This window comes from Balaenoptera musculus, chromosome 19 (genome assembly GCF_009873245.2).
Source record: "Balaenoptera musculus isolate JJ_BM4_2016_0621 chromosome 19, mBalMus1.pri.v3, whole genome shotgun sequence".
NCBI classification, from domain to species: Eukaryota; Metazoa; Chordata; class Mammalia; order Artiodactyla; family Balaenopteridae; genus Balaenoptera; species Balaenoptera musculus.
Window position 1 is genome coordinate 6043150 of NC_045803.1, and position 21007 is coordinate 6064156.

The following is a 21007-nucleotide window of genomic DNA, read 5'->3' on the forward strand; positions in this document are numbered from 1 at the left end:
CTGTCTACAGGCCAAGCCTTCCCTTATCCTCATATAGTCACCTGGATACTTCCTTTCTGCACTTGGAGATCTAATACCTACCTCAAATTCATGTCACTTTTCGTTCCTCTTTTCACTCACACCACAAATTTAATCCATTACCAAGTCTGGTCTTCCTGTCTCATTATATCCCGAGGGCCTCCACTCTTTTCTGTAATTATTGTTTTCACTCAAGCCTCAATGTCCAGTATTTTTTGCCAAAATTTTTATAGTTTACTTGAAGATACTCTCACTTCTTTAATCTTATTTCTCTCTATTCTCCACATAATAACCAGATGATTTTTTAAATTTTACTATTTTTATTTATTTATAAATAGTAAGTAAGGAAAGTCAGTGTTTCGAGCTACTCTCCCCCAAAGGTCATGAACATAAACTTCAGAAACATCTGGATTTTTAAAGACATAAGGTTTTGACAGTTACTTGGAAAGAACAAAAGGGGTATGGGAAGATAAACCATCATACAGAAATAGCAGTCTTCAAGTGGAAGGGTAGAGAGAAAGATCTAAAGTATAATCTAAGAAAAATGCTATATGACAGAGCAGATCATTACCAATTTTCACAACCACAGTCTACAAACCTAAAAAAGTATTTATGTCACAAGATTTAAGACCTTGTGATACAGATACGCAAAGGATGACATTTTTTTTAAAGGTGAATTTTAATTTTATTTATTTATTTATTTATTTATTTATTTTGGCTGCATTGGGTCTTTGTTGCTGCGCGTGGGCTTTCTCTAGTTGCGGTGAGCGGGGACTACTCTTTGTTGCAGTGTGCGGGCTTCTCATTGTGGTGGCTTCTCTTGTTGTGGAGCACGGGCTCTAGTTGTGCAAGCTTCAGTAGTTGTGGCTCACGGGCTTAGTTGCTCGCCATGTGTGGAATCTTCCCGGAGCAGGGATCAAACCCGTGTCCCCTGCATTGGCAGGTGGATTCTTAATCACTGCACCACCAAGGAAGTCCAGGATGACATTTTAAAAGTGAAAACTAGGACATCTCTCTCCTACTATTACCTTGAATGGCATCCTGTTACTATTAGTATAATATCCAAATTCCTTCCAGGGTCTCCTACACGTGAGCATTTCCTGACTACTGCCTACATTTTTGTTTACTTCTTTGTATAAAAATGTTTGAAGTATAACATAGTTAATTTTTACAATCAGCACACTGTATAACGAGCATTTAGATCAAGAATACCAGTGTACTGTGCCGGTTGCCATTGTGTGAATATACAACAATTTATTCATTCTGCATTTAGGCCTTTATGAGTAATCCTCCTATATGGTTTTATGTAAATGTCTCCCTTTATTTTATTTTCTTTTTTTTTTGAAAATATTTATTTCTAAATGGTTTAGACTTAATGTGAAATCCCAAGATTATACACAAATTTTATGCACATTGTTTTTGCAGATTTCCTTAAGTGATAATTTTACCACATTTGCTTTATCATAGTCTATCTATCTGTCATTACACACACACACACCACACACACACACACACACACACACACACACACACACACACAGAGGTACATATTGTTTTCCTGAACTCTTTACCCCTAAATACTTAAGTGTGTGTTTCCTAGAAACAAGGTCATTTAAAAAATATAAACAGAATACAGTTATCAAAATCAGAATATTAATATTGATACAGAACTATTATCCAATCTACAGAGTTTATTCAGATTCTACTGATTGTCTCACTAATATTTTTTATAGTAAATGAAAAAAACCCTTCTTTTGCTGTCTTGCTCATTCTGCCGTGGGTACTCTGGCTTTAATCTAGACGTCAGAGCTTGCTAATTATAACTCAACTTCTTTAGGCAAGAAACTATATGGATGCAACAAAAGTGCAGTGAATACTTGTAAACCACTCATGACCATGCCTTGGAGAACTCATGCAGGAAAGAAATCCCATGAATGCTGTGATTGTAAGAGAGCCTTTCCCAGTAAGTTAAAGCTAATTACTCATCAGGAAACTCACACAGGAGAGAAACCATATGGATGCAATCAACGTCAGAAAGTCTTCATTACAAAGTCAGTGCTCACCTATCATCAGAAGACCCGTCACAGAGAAGGGAAGTCCTATGGATGCAGCAAATGTGGGAATACTTTCCCTTGGAAGTCAAAACAACTCACTTTACATCAGAGAACTTATTCAGGAGAGAGACCTTTCAGATGCAGAGTATGTGATAAAGCCTTCATGGTTAGGACACATCTCACTGTACATCAGAGAACTCACACAGGAGAGAAACCATACGAATGCTCAGATTGTGAGAAAGCCTTCTCAAAAAAGTCTCAGCTCCTGATTCATCAGCGAATTCACACAGGAGAGAGACCATTTGGATGTAGTCAATGTCAGAAATCCTTCGTTACAAAGTCAGCACTAATCTATCATCAGAAAACCCGTCACAGAGAAGGGAAATCCTATGGATGCAACAAATGTGGGAAAACTTTTCCTTGGAGGTCAAAACTCATTTTACATCAGAGGACTCATTCAGGAGAGAGACCTTTCAGATGCAGAGTATGTGATAAAGCCTTCATGGTTAGGACACATCTCACTGTACATCAGAGAACTCACACAGGAGAGAAACCATACGAATGCTTAGATTGTGAGAAAGCCTTCTCAAAAAAGGCTCAGCTCCTGATTCATCAGCGAATTCACACAGGAGAGAGACCATATGGATGCAGTGAATGTCCACAAGCCTTCATCCAGAAGTCAGATCTCAGTAATCATAAGAAAACTCATCATGCAGTAGGGAAATCCCATGAATGCAGTGAATGTGGGAAGGTTTTGTCCTCTAAGTCAACTCTCATTATACATCGGAGAAGCCATACAGGTGAGAAACCCTTCAAATGCAGTGCATGTGATAAAGCCTTCACATCAAAGGCACATCTCATTGTACATGAGAGAATTCATACAGGAGAGAGACCGTATGAATGCTTAAATTGTGAGAAAGCCTTCTCCACTAAGGCACATCTCATGATTCATCAGCGAATTCACACAGGAGAGAGGCCTTATGGATGTAATGAATGTCAACAAGCTTTCACCCAGAAGTCAGGTCTCACTAACCATCTACAAAATTGTCATGCTGGAGTAAAATCGTATGGATGCAGTGAATGTGGGAAGGTTCTGTCCTGTAAGTCAACTCTCATTATACATCAGAGAACCCATACAGGTGAGAAACCGTTCAAATGTAGTGTATGTGACAAAGCTTTCGCAGCTAAATCGTATCTTACTGTACATCAGAGAATTCATACAGGAGAGAGACCATATGAATGCTGCAATTGTAAGAAAGCGTTTGCTACTTTGTCAACTCTCATTGGTCACCGGAGAACTCACACAGGAGAGAGACCCTATGGGTGCATTGAATGTCAGAAAGCCTTCTTTCGGAAATCAGCTCTTGCTAATCATCAGCGAACTCAGCATAGAGGAAAATCCTCTATGCAATGACTGTGGGAATGTGAGAAAGCTCTTTTGATTAATCTTATCTACTCAGAGAACTCATACAGAATAGAAATGCCTATGAAGTCTCTGATTATATAGACTCTTTTGGAACTCTTGTAGGAAAGAAACCTTATATATGGAATGAAAGTTGTACCTCTTCCATCTGAAGACATCTCCTCATTATACCTTAGGGAATCTCACCAAAAAAGAAACATTATAAAGGCAGCAGTTGTCAAAAGACTTTATTTGAAAGTCACAGCCTATGCATTTAGGAGGCAAAAACCTATGGATGCAGGGAAAGTGGGAAATTATTCTTTTTCAAGTCTTATTTGTTAGACATTATGGTATTCATTCAGGAGAGGGACCCTACAGTTGCAGTGAATGCAGCCAAGCTAAGAAAAATTACATCTCATTGTACATAAAAATAGAAATTTCAGGAATGTTGTGATAATGAGAGTATTCCCTAGAAAGTCAAAACTCTTTGAACATCTTGTACAGGAGATGAACATCTTGTACAGGAGAGAGATCCGGTAGGTGCAGTGAATGTGGTAGTCTTAATGCATATCTTCCGATAATGCATATCTTCCTTACATCAACAAACCCAGATAGGAGGAAAGCCTTGTTAATGTAGTAAATGTAGTACATCCTTCATATAGATGTCAAAGCTCACTAATCATCCACAGATTCATATAATAGATAAATCTTTTTGAAACAAGGAATGTGGAAAGCTTTTGAAAGTGACATATTAAACACCAGTTACTTAATTCAGGAGAGAATCCAGTAGATATAGTTAAAGTCTGCCTTTGGCCACAAAAGGGTACGAATTACAGTGATTGTCAAAATGCTTTATTTACAATTCAGAACTCCTTAATTGCCCACTAACTCATATAGCAGAAAGACCCTGTTCTCAGGGGGATAATTTCTGGATTCAATGAAGTTATAAAATCCTTAAGGAATCATATTTCTATTCTACTCCAGTAAACTTCTACTTCAGTAAACTCATACATTACAGAAAAACTGTGATTATAGTCACTGAAAATGCTTCCTATGGAGGATTGGCTATCATTAAGCACCATGAGCTCTTGAAAATAGAAACAATTTGCTCTACACAGAGACTTTATGAATGCGGCAAAAGCATCAGTGATAAATTATATTTTATTTTTGCATTTCATGATTTTATTTCTTCACATCTGACTGTATCTTAAACTGTGATGCATGTTACAGTTGATGGAATGTCATCATTTCATTGTTAGGGCTTTTCTACATTTGGTGGCATTCTAGATTTGAGTAATTAAGTAAAACCTGGGAACTCTAGAATGAAATAATTTTCTAAGGGTTTAATATAATTGTTTTAGAAAGGATTCCAGAGAATATTCTACTACAAATATTAGGTATTTTCACTGCAAACACAATGCTGTTTGAATATAGAAAAAAATCAGAACATAAGGATCAGTTGGATTTCGACCAAGGTTTGTAAGGGTTACGTTGTAGACTATATACTACATAAAATGGACTTTATGTATTTAATTTTATTTTTATTTTTGGAATTATGTGAAGAATGTAATTTTTAGGGTTTAATAAATTTCCAGCATAGGCATAGAATGTTGAGTAATATAATCTAATATAAATAGAAATGTTCTATTTCCTTATAAATCAAAATTTAATATGTAATTTGACTCATTAATAAGTCTAAAGAATTACACCACATAAGTTTGTTGTCCTTATTTTTACTGTCTTTTGTAGTATTTCTGCCAACTGTGATGATACATCACTTCTTGAAGCCTACATTTTTCTAGAGCCTTATTTTTGAAATATCCAAAGATGATAAAAGATGTACATAAAATACTAAAAAACAAGCAGCACATGAGACTGAAGGAGGGAAGAAGACAGGGTTATGTGTGGTGAGCTCAAGTGCATGTATTTCCACTGCTGTGTCTAACAGGAACTTTGGAATCGTTATTATAACATGTCCTTGGGCACTACAAACATTTCCTTTCCTCTTAGCGTTTCCTAAAATGCCTGGTATTTTTCTAATATTAAGAATAACATTGCAGAAATTGGAACTCTTGCACATTGCTGGCATGTAAAATGGTTCCATTGCTATGGAAAAAAAAGTTGGTAGTCCCTCTAAAAAGTTAAATATAGAATTACTATATGACCCAGGAATTCCACTCTTGGGTATATACCCAAGGAAATTGAAAACAGGTACTTAAATACTTGCATAAGGTTATTCATAGCAGCACTATTCACAATAGCCAGAAGGTGGAAACAACCCAGATGCCCAGCAGTGGGTTACTGGAAAAACAAAATGTGGTATGTGTATATACATGTACCTATACATATATGTGTAATTGAATATTAATCACCTATACAAGTGAAGTATCGATATACATTATAACATGAATAAGCCTCAAAAACAGTACACTGAGTGAAAGAAGCCAGACACAAGAGATCACATATTGTATTTCTGTTTATATGAAATGTGAAGAATAGGTAAATCTATAGAGACATAAAGCAAATTGGTGGTTACCAGGACCTGGGGGGAAGGGGAAATTGAGACTGAATGATTAATGGATATGTAGTTTTCTTTTAGAATGATGAAAATGTTTTGGAACTAGGTAGAGGTGGTGGTTGCATAACATTGTCAATGGAGTAAGTGGTCACTGAATTGTATACTTTGAAATGGTTAATTTTATATTTTGTGAATTTTTACATCAATAAAAGTATATTTGAAAAGAATAACATTGCAAGAACCTTGGCACTCAAAATGCAGATAAAAATCAAGTTGCTTACAGAAAAAAAAACCTGCTCAGCAAAACCGGTGTAAATATATCTTCTTTAACTTAATAGATGTTAGCTACCAGAACTTTATAGCTAACATCATATTTAATGATGAAACTTGGAAGATGTTCCTTAGTTGCTCACCATTGAGGTACACAAGTCTGCTGCCTCTATTCCTGCTTAACACTCTGCTGGAGGTCTTAACCAGCACAGCACGACAGTAATAACAACTAAAGGGTTTAAAAATTGGAAACAAAGAAAATTGTCATTATTTGCAGATGATGTGATTGCCTATGTGGAAAGAGGAGAGCCCACAGACAACCATGTAAAATAATGAGAGTCCACCATATAGCACAGGGAACTAACTATATTCAATATTCTGTGATAAACCATAATGGAAAAGAACATTAAAAAAGAATGTGTGTGTGTGTGTGTGTATATATATATATATATATATATATATATATATATATATATATATATATATATATATATATATATATATATATATAAAACTGAATCACTTTGCTGTACAGCAGAAATTAACTCAACATTGTAAATCAACTATACTTCAAGAAAAAAAAAAAAGAATCTAGTAGAATTCTCTAGATACTTGGTCAATATGCAACTTCAGTGGAGTGCTAGGCACCAGCGATAATCAGAACACTTTTGAAAAGTTCTCTATTCACAATAAAAATTACGAGAGAATTTGAAAGATTTATATCACTTTATTGAAAGATCTTTAAGATGACCAAAATAAAGGAAGTAGATTGTCTATTAAATGAGAAGGCTCAGTATAACAAAGATAATGGTTCGCCTCCAATAAATAAGTCTTTTAAGTACCAAGATGCAAATAAACATTGTTGAACAGCCAAGAACATGCATGAACTTCTTGAAGAAATTACTAAAACATGAATTGTATCTGTAAGAGACAAACATAAGCGATGGCAAAAGAACTGAGAGTAAGCAACGAATCCGTTTAACCATAGATACAAGCCTTTAGTAGATTGTGGGAATTTATTCACAGAGCCTAATGTAAGTATTAAAAACAATGACTATAGAAAATATAAAACTGAATACTACTCAGCCATTAAAAAAAAAAGAAGTTATGCCATCTGCAGCAACATGGATGGACCTAGAGATTATCATACTAAGTGAAGTAAGTCAGAAAGACAAATACCATATGATATCACTTATATGTGGAATCTAAAATATGACACAAATGAACCTACCTACGAAACAGGAACAGACTCACAGAGAACAGACTTGTGGTTGCCAAGGGGGAGGGGAGGGATGGAGTGGGAGGTTGGGGTTAGCAGATGCAAACTATTATATATAGGATGGATAAACTATAAGGTCCTACTGTATAACTCAGGGAAATATATTCAATATCCTGTGATAAACCCTAATGGAAAAGAATATAAAAAATAATGTATATGTATAACTGAATCACTTTGCCGTACAGCAGAAATTAACACAACATTGTAAATCAGCTATACTTCAATTTAAAAAAAAATTATAAAAGTAAAAAAATTGGGAGAGAAATGGGAAAAGAAGGTAAAAGGTAATATAAGAACATTGATCTCATCATTTTAGTCTAGGGAGGGAGGTAGATATAATCTAAGCTGACTTATAAAAAATTAGAAGACTAAGTACATGTCAACAAAAGATTAGTTGATCTAAGAAAGAAATGGAAGATCTAGGAGTTGTCTTGTTGATGCTGGGAGAATGTTGCTGTTTATGGTTGAACAGGTATTTCTGCTGATGGGGCAGGTTTGGTCAATGCCTAATGCAGATACAGAATGCACAGTTGGGGGAGAGGGGAGGCCACAGGGCAGAGAACATTTTTTTGTGTTTAAATTTTCCTGGGAATTCCCTGGCAGTCCTGTGGTTAGGACTCCGCGCTCTCACTGCCGAGGGCCCAGATTTGATCCCTGGTTGGTTAACTAAAGTCCCATAGGCCGCGCGGCATGGCCAAAAAATAAAAATATAAATAAATAAATAAATAAATAAATAAAATTTTCTTGTCATGCCATAAAGTGTGAATTTTATTTCACATACACATAAAGTATAAAAAGAAACATCAAGTCTGTGGTTAACTCCGGGCAGTGGAAGGAAAAAAAGAGGAGGTGGAACTCTGTGAACTGTAGCATTATTCATAGTAGGGACTCAAGAATTAGGGTGGAAGCACCTTCAGAAATGGCAAATGGAGTCGCTTTTGTTGACTATGCTGCCTTGGCCCCAAGATGGTTCAAGAAGACAAATTTGGGAATGAGAGGTGGGTGGAACTGGCAGGAATACCCAGGGCTCCTGCAGCATGTGAGAATAGGATTGAATGAGAGCTTTCCCAATACCTAGATGACCCAGCGCCCCAGGCACAGGTCGTGTCCTTAACTATGACACACTGTTACCTAATGCAAGTTCGTGTGCCCGACACACAGTGAGGCCAAACAAACCGAGATGTCGGAGTTTGGAGCAGAGTTTGGAGCAGAGAAGGTTATATCGCAGGGCCATGCAAAGAGACAGGTGCCGCATGCTCAAAAAAACCAAAAAAACCCAAACTCCTCAAAGGGTTTCAGCAAATCCCTTTTAAAGGCAAGGCGAGGGAGCGTCGTGGTTGTTACAAACTTCTTGGTGTAGGAATCTTTTGTTCTTGCAGCTGTCCGCATAGGTGAGGTCACGTAATTCCTGTAAACCTCCAACAAGACAAATGTTATTCTCTATTTGGCAACTTTTTATCTCTATATGAATGGACTCTTAAAGGTCAGAGCCTTGAGAATAGGCTATCCTGTATATTTCAGGCTATCGGCAACTTTTTTTTTTTTTAACAAAAGGTGCAGAGCCGTCATGACTAAGCACAGGCAACAGAGCACAAAAGTTAAAGTAAAAAACAGATCTAATACGGAGTCAGAGTTATTCTTCCCTGTTATAACACTGAAGCGCAGAGTCCAGTATGAACATGACAGATCTCATCCCCATGACCCTGGGGGTGGGTTTGGGGCAGGACTTGGAGATGAGGATCCACTTGGCCGTCTCAGCACAGCGCTGAGTGCCCTGTCTGTCCCACGCCGCCTTACACACGCGCAGCTCACAGCAGTGGACTCAGGAAAGTCTCCCCCTCAGCTGCACCCGCCCTTAATTCATTCTGTCTTAATCCCCAGGAACCGCGGATGCTGGCTTGGGACTAACGTTTACCGCTTCTTTGCAGATACACCGCAGTCCCTTTGCAGACAGTGTCGGTGCCTCACAAGTGACAGGGTAATTGCAGCGCTTTGGGGGGAGCTGAACTCAGGGGATCTCAAGACACATAACCACCGCTTTGGCTTACATGGCACGTATTTACTGACGGCCACAGTCCTGCTGTCTGTTTCCAAAGCAGAGCTAAACCCTGGTGAGTGTTCCCTTGTGGCTCGGACTTGAGCAAGGTTTGGGAGACGGTGCCTAAGAGGAGAGAGCAGCTGAGGAACTGGACAGGACAGAGGTTTCCCCTTGGGTCTCAGGACGGTTCTGTCTCAGCTGGACTCTTTCCTGGACCGAGAGAGGGGTGGGGAAGGTGTAACAGCGGAGACCCCACAGCAGCAGTAGATGGTCGTGGACACTCGGCTGGAAGGGGAATGGACATTGCCGAGGCTGAGGCCAGCCTGAGGGTAAGGGTTGCTTTTCTTCCTCCTGTTCTTTCCCTTTAAGATTGGAGACTAGGTTCTTCATCAACTCAAACCACTGAGAACTAGACTCAGAGTTGAGAAATTTTGATGTCTAGAGTTCAGGGTTAATGTTCAGACTGTTCAGCTGTGGTCCCTGTTCTCTGCACACACATTTGCACTCAGACTCACACTGCTCCATTATTGCCCTCACAGACAGATTCCAGAACCTGGATGGACCTGGAGAAATGCACAGCCGTGGGACCTAGAGGGTTTATAATATTGTATGCTTTTCTTTGCCACTGAAAGGCACAGTCTAAAAGCAATCCTGAGTAAGAGTCCAGCCTCTGGAGGCGAGAGCGGCTTATCTTCAATTCCTGGCTCTGCCTCCTACAGTCTGGGGGATGGGGAGCTCCTGAGAATGAATCTCAGCTTCCCAACCTGTGAGCCAGGAATAGGAACAGTGTCACTCTGAATACTGAATAGAGTGAATGAACATTAAAGAGGGTGATATGCTGGCCCACAGCAAGTCTCTAGCAAATGGTAGTCATGACGGTCTCTCCTGCATGATTCTAGAGCCAGTATTTTGCAGCCAGACAGACACACAGCTGGCCACACTGTCATCAGACTTCACCCTATCTCTCTGTAAATCTATATTGATTTCCCAGTTCCATCTTGTGTTGTTTGGGAGGTTTTGTGGGATGAATCTGAATGACTCTTCTGTGTGTTTGTGTGTGTGTGAGAGAGAGAGACAGACAGAGAGACTATATCTAGACCACACCCACATTTACCAGTATACCAGTGAATTAATCCTAAGAAAACTTATGAATAATGAGACAGTACATCCAAACATTATCTCTTATTCAGCAAAGAAGGCTATTGAAGATGTACTTAGGAATTTCTTCTCAGCAAAGATTTCCATAGCAGAGAAGGATAACCCCTTTAAACAGATCCGTGTTTTTCTTTTTTGCTTTGGCTTTGTGATGCAGTGCCCCTTAGACCTTAAATGGGGAAAAAAATCTGCTTTCTCTTTTTTTTTTAATTTATTTTATTGTAGTTGATTTACAATGTTGTGTTAATTTCTGCTGTACAGCAAAGTTATTCAGTTATACATATACATATATATACACATATATGTGTGTGTGTATACATATACATATATATATACATTCTTTTTCATATTCTTTTCCATTATGGTTTATCACAGGATATTGAATATAGTTCCCTGCGCTATACAGTAGGACTTTGTTGTTTATCAAAAATCTGCTTTCTTAAAATTGGCTAGTAGGATTTGAATTATCCACTGACTGACTTTGAATTAGAAACTTCCATACTGAGTCACCTTTAATCTAGTAACAAAAGAGAAACCAGTCTGATTTAAATTTATTTTAAAAACTAATAATCAGACAGTATTTACATACCTTGGGTCAGATCAGACCTAGCCTGCCATTTACTGGAATTGAGTGACCTTGAGAAAGTTAAAAAAAAAATCTCTGCCTCATTTTCCATCCATGTAAAATAGGATAAGAATATTCTTTTACACTGAGCATTCAGTATTAACTTATATGAAGGGCCTGTTTGTAGCCCTACATGCGAAAGCTCATCAATAAATTGTATCTCCTGGTATTTTCTCTGAACAGACTGTGAGCCACTTACTGGAAAATGGATTCGAAATACAGAAATTGATCGCTCTGTTCTAACTTCACCCCTTCTTTATCTGTGTTTCTATCTTCCTAATCACTTCCACTTGTCATATCTCTCTTTATACTTCCCTTCCCCCTTATGTGAATAGGTCTCTTCCAAATCCATCCTGCCTTTTCTTTTATTGTCTTCAAGTCAGTCTCCTTGAAGATACAGGGTTTATTTCCAGCACTCTGGCAGCCGGGAACTCTCTCAAACATCACTGCCCCCGGCTCCAAGGAGCAAGTCTGAGTGTGCCTGACTCACCAGTTCTTGACCTGTTCTTCACAATTCCATTTTCATTTTCACATTTATTTCTGCCTGATGCTTGCCTCTGTGGCACTTGCAGTACTCAAGGTTTATCCCCCTTGTCCCTGCTGTCAGTTTGATTTTCTTTTTTTTCCATAAAGAGAAACCCATGAAGCACCAAGCACCTGGTGGAAAAAGCAAACTCAGCAGACATCTTGAGTCCTATTGCAGAAACTTTTCATCTATAGCAAAACAAAGTGTATAAAGACAGGGTCCCTAGAACCTGATGTTGGGTTGAACTCCCACCATCTGCCACTAACTAATTGTGTAACTTTGGGCAGGACACTTCAACTCTCTGGGTTTCATTGTTATCACCTGCCAAGTGAGAATAATAATTACTGGATTTAGTTCCCTAGGTTATCTGGGGATTAAATGAACTAATATATTTAAAACTGTGTGGGACTTCCCTGGTGGCGCAGTGGTTAAGAATCCACCTGCCAATGCAGGGGACATGGGTTCGAGCCCTGGTCCAGGAAGATCCCACATGCCCCGTAGCAACTAAGCCTATGCGCCACAACTACGGAGCCTGCACTCTAGAGCCCAGGAGCCAGAACTACTGAGCCCGTGTGCCACAACTACTGAAGCCTGCACGCCTAGAGCAACAAGAGAAGCCACCGCAATGAGAAGCCCACACACCACAACGAAGAGTAGCTCCCGCCAGCCGCAACTAAAGAAAGCCCGTGCACAGCAACGAAGACCCAATGCAGCCTAAATAAATAAATAAAAAATAAAACTGTGAGAGCAGTGCCTGGCGCAGGGTCAATACTCAGTACATTGTCACTCTTTGTATCCTTATTTTTCTGGTCTCACAAAACATGGATTACAGTGCACGTTTCATCGTGAGCCTAGAGCGGGGCTGGGATATGGTAGGATTTGATGTATCAGGCCCACGTGTCATTCTAAGAGTTAACTTGGAAGGAAACACTAATTCACCCAGGCCTGATTTGATCCATAACCCGGCTGTCATTCTCTCTCATGTTTTAGAGTCTTTGACCCTGGCAGGACCCCTCATTACTGGAGTAAACAAGGGTGGTCATGTTGACTAAGGTCAGTGGGAGAGGGAATTGTAGAGGAGCTCAGCAGTGCTGTCTTTAGGTCTCTTTTAGAGCCAACATTGTTACTTTATTTTTTATTTATTTATTTATTTTTTTAAAATTTATTTATTTTTATATTTTTATTTTTGGCTGTGTTGGGTCTTTGTTTCTGTGCGAGGGCTTTCTCTAGTTGCGGCAAGCGGGGGCCACTCTTCATCACGGTGCGCGGGCCTCTCACTATCGCGGCCTCTCTTGTTGCAGAGCACAGGCTCCAGACGCGCAGGCTCAGTAGTTGTGGCTCACGGGCCTAGTTGCTCCGTGGCATGTGGGATCTTCCCAGACCAGGGCTCGAACCCGTGTCCCCTGCATTGGCAGGCAGATTCTCAACCACTGTGCCACCAGGGAAGCCCAACATTGTTACTTTATATGTAGAAAAGTCTTCTCCGGACAGACATGCAAGTGGGTCCTGTTACAATTTGTACTGAAGGAGAAACATTAGAAAAAAGACATAAATAGATCACAAAATGCAGAGATATGGTGGCAATCAAACTGATTTGTAGGTAGATCTAATATAATAGTCCCAGACTCTAACCCAGATCTTCAACCTTTATACTTCAGGCCCAGCTGCTTTTGGGGACGCACTTTCCCCTTAGTATGTGGAGTCCCTCATGATATTCAAACAAAACTATCATTTTTTATTGTTGTAAGAGCTTATTCTTGTATATAACTTTCTTTGTTTCCTGGTATACCATAATGACATTAAAATGGAAAAAGCAGAATCCTGGAGAAATTTGCTGCTTATTAACTATTTTTGAAAACCATTCATGTTTGTTGGTAAAGATGGTGTTAAATTCATCTACAGGGTTATTTTAAATCCTTTGTGTTTGTGTGTGTGTGTATTTTAACTAGGAAAAAAATGTCAAAAATTCAGTCATATACCTTGCCTCCTATGGGACCATGAGTAACTGTGGTGCCTCCAGAAATGTGATTGACGGCCACATGGGGGAGTGGTTGAGCACGGTGCCGATGAAATTCAATTACCATCGTTTCACAAAAATTTGCTGACCATGTCCTGCGGGCCACGTACTCCGCTGAGTGCTGGCTGGGTAGAGATACCAGGACAAACATGCCTCCTGCTGATACTGAATTTAAGCTCAAGGGGTGAAATGCAAATTAAGTACAGAATCTTAGGTAAATAGCAGAAAGAGACCTGGATGAAAGCTAAAGAATTTTTGCTCTAAGAGAAAACAACTGGTGGTACCTAATTTAGAATGAAGGATTAGAGGTGGCCTCTCAGATAAGAGTGATGTTCGCTGAGACCAAAATAATGACTATGCCGGTATATACAGTAGATTGTGGGAAACGCTGCAGGCAGAAAGAAGAGAATGTCAGATGTCCCTGATGTAGGAATGAGCCTAAAAACTGAAGTCATCAAAAAGACACCTGTGTAACTGAAGTGTCCTGGGTGAGGAGAGGAACAGTGGAAGATAAAGCTGGGACAGGATGAAAGATTTTGTCTTTTATCCTAAATAGTCTGGGAAGTCTGTCAAAGCTTATCTAGGGGAGTGATGTGATACAAATCAGGTTTGAGATGTACCAGTCTGCCTGCTTTGGAGAACGCATGGGAGGGAAGCAAGGGTGCAGTCAGGTTTAAATGGGAGAAAAGATTCAACATCGTCACTGTTTGCTGATAACAGCCTTGCCGGACAGTCCAAGAGAATCAGTGGAAAGAATATGAATAGCAATGGGATTGTTCTGTTAGAGGGATAAGAGATGATAATCAATAGCTTTCTTGTACACAAGCAAGAAAAATTAGAAAATAAGAAGCAAATCAATATGCAGCCTCCCCCCCCCAAAAAACACGTTAAGAAGAAATGTGCAAGCTGAAAATAAGTAAAAATCATTTCCTTAAAAGCAGTAAAGAAGGGGAAATAATTAAGAAATATATCTCACAATATTATATGGATGTTAGTTGCTCTGTTTTTATCTGTGAATTTCGAGAAATTTCAACCAAAACTTAAACTGATCCTATAATTCATTTAGAGGAGAAAATGACAAATAATTTGAAAAGAAAACAATACTTAAAAGAGACCTTCCAGGTATGCCTATCCTAGGTCAGTTATGGTAGTAATTAAAAGTGCTATTTTAAGTTCTTTCTTTCTGCTTTTTTTTTTTTTTTGTGAGGGGAATATTTGTTTTACTAACTAAATGTTTGGTATTTTCTGTTCAGGTTTGTTTTGTTTTGTTTTTAATTTTATTTATTTATTTTTGGCTGTGTTGGGTCTTTGTTGCTGCGCGAGGGCTTTCTGTAGTTGCAGCGCGCGGGGTCTACTCTTAGTTGCAGTGCGTGGGCTTCTCATTGTGGTGGCTTCTCTTATTGAGGAGCACAGGCTCTAGGCGCGTGGGCTTCAGTAGTTGTGGCACGCAGGCTCAGTAGTTGTGGCTCGTGGGCTCTAGAGCACAGGCTCAGCAGTTGTGGCGCTCGGGCTTAGTTGCTCCACAGCATGTGGGATCTTCCCGGACCAGGGCTCGAACCCATGTCTCCTGCATTGGCAGGCGGATTCTTAACCACTGAGCCACCAGAGAAGTCCCCTGTTCAGTTTTAATTTTCTTCTTATATCAACATTTAGGATATAAATTTACCTCTACGAGTAGCTCTAATAGAAACTCTAAGGCTCAGAGTATTTTCTGTATCATTTAACTTTAAGCACTTTTTTAAATCCTTTTTATTTAGAAATAATTTAGAAGTTGCAGAGAAGTTCCCCAGGCCCTCTGGGATCGCCCCCGCCTCTGTGCAGTTTGGGTGTCAGGGGTTTGGAAAGAATTCATATTTAGATTTGAGTGTTTATTCCTTCTTCAATTCTCCCACTTCCAGGATTTCCCTTATAAATTTCCAGCTTTTTAAAAAAAAATCCCTGGGAATTCCCTGGTAGTCCAGCGGTTAGGACTCTGCACTTTCACTGCTGAGGGTGAGAGTTCAATCCCTGGTGGGTAAACTAAGATCCTTAAGCTGCTGGGTACGGCCAAAAAAAAAAAGAAGAAAAAAAAATCCCTAAGTTCTGTTCTCTGGCACTTTGAGATGGTAAGGCCTGCTGTTTGCCATTGCCATTGACATAGGTTCCACTGCCATCAATATAGATTCTGCTACCCTAGCTTCAGGCCATAAATCCTTGTGGTTGCACTTTATCAAGTACGTGTAAACTGTCCTTCAATTTCTGTATGTTTGGGGATGCTTTCTGGTTCCTCTAAATAGTCATTTATGAATATTTTATCCGGTTTTTATAATTCTTTATCTGTGGGAAAATCCATTTATTTGTTTTATACTTTAAAAATATTTTCTCACAGGTACTTTCCACTCTATTTTCCTCCGCATCTTTCTTCTCTCTTTCAAGTGGTTAATTTTTATTGATCTCTTTCCAAGTCCAATGACTCTTCTGTCATATTCAGTGATTTTTAAATTTTGGATGTTTGGAATTTTCATTTGGTTCCTTATATAGTTACTATTTTTCTTTATTCCCTTGATCATAGTTATAAAATCTGCTTTAAAATCATTGTTTGCCAATTCCAACATCTGAGTTATCTTGGGTTTAGTCTCCATTGATTATTTTTTATCTTGAGTTTGGGTTACATTTTCTTGTTTCTTTGTATGTTTAGTAATTTTGGATTGTATACTGATACATTGTAGAGGTTGAATTTTTGTTGTGTTTCCCCAAAGAGTATAGGTTATTTTTTCTTCAACAGATAATTTGCCTAAACTTAAACACCATATTCTGAAATCTCAGTTATTTTAGGCTCTGGGGGACTGCTTGGTACCTACCCCATGCATGCACATTCAGGGCTCAGCCAGAGTCTTAAGATAGACGTTGTATCTAAAATTTGTGGTACTGCCTTTGTGGCTCTCTTTTTTTTCAGATTTCCTTTTACTTTGCAGCCTCTGTGGTTATCCTGAATTTTGTCCTTTGGTTCTTTAGACCAGCAGGGCTATGGGGGATTTACTTGGGCTTTAGGCATTGTGCATGGTGCTCAACTACAGCCTGCTCTCAGGAACAGAGCCCATTTTAAAAAAATGGAAAGCCCACACTTCTTCCAAGTGTCAGCCCAGCAGGATTTGCCTGCTGTTGTTCACTCTTTAATGAACTAACTCTGTAGGTGGTCATTAAAAAAAATGGCCACTGGACTTCCCTGGTGGTGCAGTAGTTAAGAATCCGCCTGTCAAAGCAGGGGACACAGGTTCAACCCCTTGTCCGGGAAGATCCCACATGCCGCGGAGCAACTAAGCCCGTGCGCCACAACTACTGAGCCTGCACTCTAGAGCCCATGTGCCACAACTACTGAAGCCCGCACACCTAGAGCCCGTGCTCCGCAACAAGAGAAGCCACCGCAATGAGAAGCCTGCGCACCTCAACGAAGAGTAGCCCCTGCTCGCCACAACTAGAGAAAAGCCCACGCGCAGCAACAAAGACCCAACTCAGCCAAAAATAAATAAATTAATTAATTTTTTAAAAAAAGATATATATGGTGAACTTAGTCAATAAAATTCCTTGCATTCCTGGTCTTACATGGCCATGGTATATTGTTTTCTTACTGCCATGTTTCCAGTATGATTTTTTCTTTGGCCCATGTCTTATGAGAGAGAATGCTTTAAATTTCTAAACGTAAGTGACCCATTTAATCCTGTACTTATTACTGCTTGCTAACACACACATACCTGTTGTATTAACAGGTGTGGGAGAATGCACCCCTGAAATGTATGGTTATCTCAGGGGAGAGACGAATAAGACTAGAAATGAGAGACAGAGGACACAGATGAACTTTTTCCTCTCTATATCTTTGTATTACTTTATTCCTTAATAAGGTATACACATATTAATTTAATAAGTTGGAAGAACAATTTTACTAAATTAATAAAATAAAAATGTCTGTCTGTTATCACAGAATCCCTAAGTGCTGGAATCCCTGACACATGTTTCCACAATACCATTTATAGCCTTTATTCACGGTACGATTTCTGTTTCATTCTATGGTATTTTATACATGCGTCCGCCACACTAGGCCCTCTGCTGTTAGAAACAATGATCCAGGTCAGTTAATCTTTGTATATATGAGTACTGACAACCTATCCTGGCATATAGTAGATGTTTAAGAAGAGTTTTTGAAATGAAATATGAGGCTTTATATCTTGGAGCTTGTGTCCTGGACATATACACTGAAGGATTTGGGAAATGGACTAAATAATGAACAATTTTGCATAGCTGTATGAGCATAAACAGACATATGCCAAGACGGCTACTCTGAGTGGCAATTTTGAGCTCCTTGGTGTAGAGTCCCCTCCCCAGAATTGAAATTTCTATCCTCAGAAAGGGGAGTTCCTGAGGACCCAAGAGTCCCTATCAGAACTGGGAATATTGGAGCAAATCTGTGACTGGTGCTCTCACTCTGAATTCTAACTTCATGACCTTCAGTTTCTTTTCTGAACGGCTTGTTCCCGTGATCCCATGAGAATGATTTTTGGTGACTCGATCCTGAGGCTACTTTTCCTGCTCCAGACTGGGATTGGGGTCCTGGGGAATACCTTTCTTCTCTCAACCTATGCTTCCACATCCTGCACTGGTCATGCCCTGAAGCCCATACACTTGATTCTTACCAACATGGCTGTGGCCAACTTCTTGGTTCTTCTCTTCAAGGGGATCCCCCAGATGATATTTACCTGGGGAGTGACACACATCCTGGGCCACACTCGGTGTAAACTTGTTTATTACATCCATAGACTAGCCCGAGGCCTTTCTCTTTGCACCACTTGCCTCTTGAGCAATTTTCAGGCAATCACCATCAGCCCCAGAACTGGTGGGTGGATGGGGGTCAAGGACAGAGCTTGGAAGAACAGCCATTCTTCCTGCTTCCTGTGTTGGATCTCCAACCTGCTGATAAACATCTTTGTCCCCGTAAATTTAGAGCCTCGTCGGCCTATTCGCAATTCAGCGAAGCTACGGGATTATGGGCTATGTTCTTCTAAAAATCCTGAAATGTCTAGGGCTGCAAAATTCACAATTATCATGACTTTGCCAGATGTTGTGTTCATGGGACTCATGATTGGGGCCAGTGTTTACATGGGCCTTCTCCTACGTAGACACCACCAGCAAGTGAAGCATATTCACACCCTCAGAAATTCTCACAGATTCTCTCCTGAGGCAAAAGCCACTCAAACTGTCCTGCTTCTAGCAATCACCTGCATTCTGTTTTACTTCACCCGTTCTATCCTTACAATCTGTAATGTTGTTTCCAAATCTCACCTCTGGGTGCAGCACACTGCTACCTTTCTGGCAGCATGTTATCCCACCCTCAGCCCCCTGATATTGTTCCTTCAGGATCTCCAAGCGCCAAGATTCTGCTCTTACATGGTGAAAAAAAAATCCCACATGACTAATGGCCCATTCACAACACTTTCTCTTTTCTTCACATCATCTGGTTAATCACTTATTCAAGCAAGAATATATGGATGTCCAGCACATGACAGATATACACCCAAGATACTGATGATGGAAAGATTTGGACGACACTGACTAAGCCGTGTGGAGGCTTCCAGCTTCACTCAGAAGGCAGACAGACAATCAGATAAATACAATAGTGCATAAGTGTTCGTGTTATCTTGATGCTTTGTGATTGTTTTTCCTTTGAAGTCATTGATGGAAGGATGGAAGTGAAGTTGGACAGAAATAAGTTTGGGATATATCATAAATTTAATGGTTTATTAGGGCAATTATTAAATCGGATGCAATATTGTATAGTGATAAGCAGTGCTGGCTTTGTGTGCCAACAATAATTATAGCTCATGGGAAGTAGCTTATTATAAGACAGGGTATTTACCTATAAAATTAATAAATTGTATCCTATTAAATTATTGTGCAAAACTAAATGAGGTGAGGAGGCAGGACTTCCAAAATAGCAGAGGACCTGTGTAAACCCAGTGTTTTATGAAAGCAACATAAATACTGGAAAAATGCAGCTCTATTTACAGTAGCCAGGACATGGAAGCAACCTAAGTGTCCATCGACAGATGAATGGATAAAGAAGATGTAGCACATATATACAATGGAATATTACTCAGCCATAAAAAGAAACGAAATTGAGTTATTTGTAGTGAGGTGGATGGACCTAGAGTCTGTCATACAGAGTGAAGTAAGTCAGAAAGAGAAAAACAAATACCGTATGCTAACACATATATATGAAATCTAATAAAAAACGGTACTGATGAACCTAGTGGCAGGGCAGGAATAAAGACACAGACGTAGAGAATGGACTTGAGGACACAGAGGGGGAAGGGGAAGCTGGGACGAAGTGAGAGAGTGTCATGGACGTATATACACTACCAAATGTAAAATAAATAGCTAGTGGGAAGCAGCCGCATAGCACAGGGAGATCAGCTCGGTGCTTTGTGACGACCTAGAGGGGTGGGATGGGGGGGGTGGGAGGGAGACGCAAGAGGGAGGGGATATGGGGATATATGTATATGTATAGCTGATTCACTTTTTTGCACAGCAGAAACACAACACTGTAAAGCAATTATACTCCAATAAAGATATTTTTAAAAATTAAAAAATACTGGAAAAATGATTAAAGTCAACTTTTTTACGACTCTAGAAATTAACCAAAGGCGTACAAACAACCTGAAGAGCATTTTTAGTCAAGAAAAAAATTTGAACCTCATTAAAAACAGTGGGGTTTGTGGAGTTCTAACTTTGTTTACTCCCATCCCCCCTCCCCAGTTCTGCACTAGCTTTAGAAAAACATCTACCTCACAGCTACAGTAGCCATGAAAACCATTTGTCAAAAAACAGTCTCAGTTGCTTAACACTGTGGTAGCTTAAGGCCGCAAAACCAGTTGGGGAAAACATTAGCTCAGCCAAAATTTTTAAAAGGAATGTCTGAAGAATAAGATGTTCACAAGGAGCTGTTAAACACTCTGACACATTCCTGAGGATCTAAAAGGCCACACACCTACACAGGGATATGTACATGCCCAGAAAAGACCTGAAGGTCACTGGTAATTCACCTCTGGCTGACCTTGAAATCCTGCAGCAGGAA

The 21007-nt window shown here is 39.6% G+C and overlaps 2 protein-coding genes across 2 annotated transcripts in view; both read left to right on the top strand.

The window, feature by feature from the left end:
* The window catches only part of LOC118885101 (zinc finger protein 577-like), a 37963-nt gene extending 17978 nt beyond the window's left edge, over positions 1-19985 (top strand). The window contains exon 4 of the mRNA XM_036833464.1: positions 19291-19985. Within this exon, the coding sequence (XP_036689359.1) occupies positions 19291-19349 (59 nt within the window). The 3' untranslated portion in view covers positions 19350-19985. The remainder of the gene's footprint in view (positions 1-19290) is intronic.
* LOC118885103 (zinc finger protein 84-like) lies at positions 969-6161 on the top strand. Its single transcript, XM_036833472.1, has one exon. The coding sequence runs from the start codon at positions 1909-1911 to the stop codon at positions 3484-3486; it is 1578 nt and encodes a 525-aa protein (XP_036689367.1). The 5' UTR covers positions 969-1908; the 3' UTR covers positions 3487-6161.
* Positions 19986-21007: the final 1022 nt, after the last annotated feature.

Coding starts and splice junctions, on each gene's coding strand:
- LOC118885103 (XM_036833472.1), top strand. CDS start 1,909: ATGACCATGCCTTGGAGAACTCATGCAGGAAAGAAATCCCATGAATGC.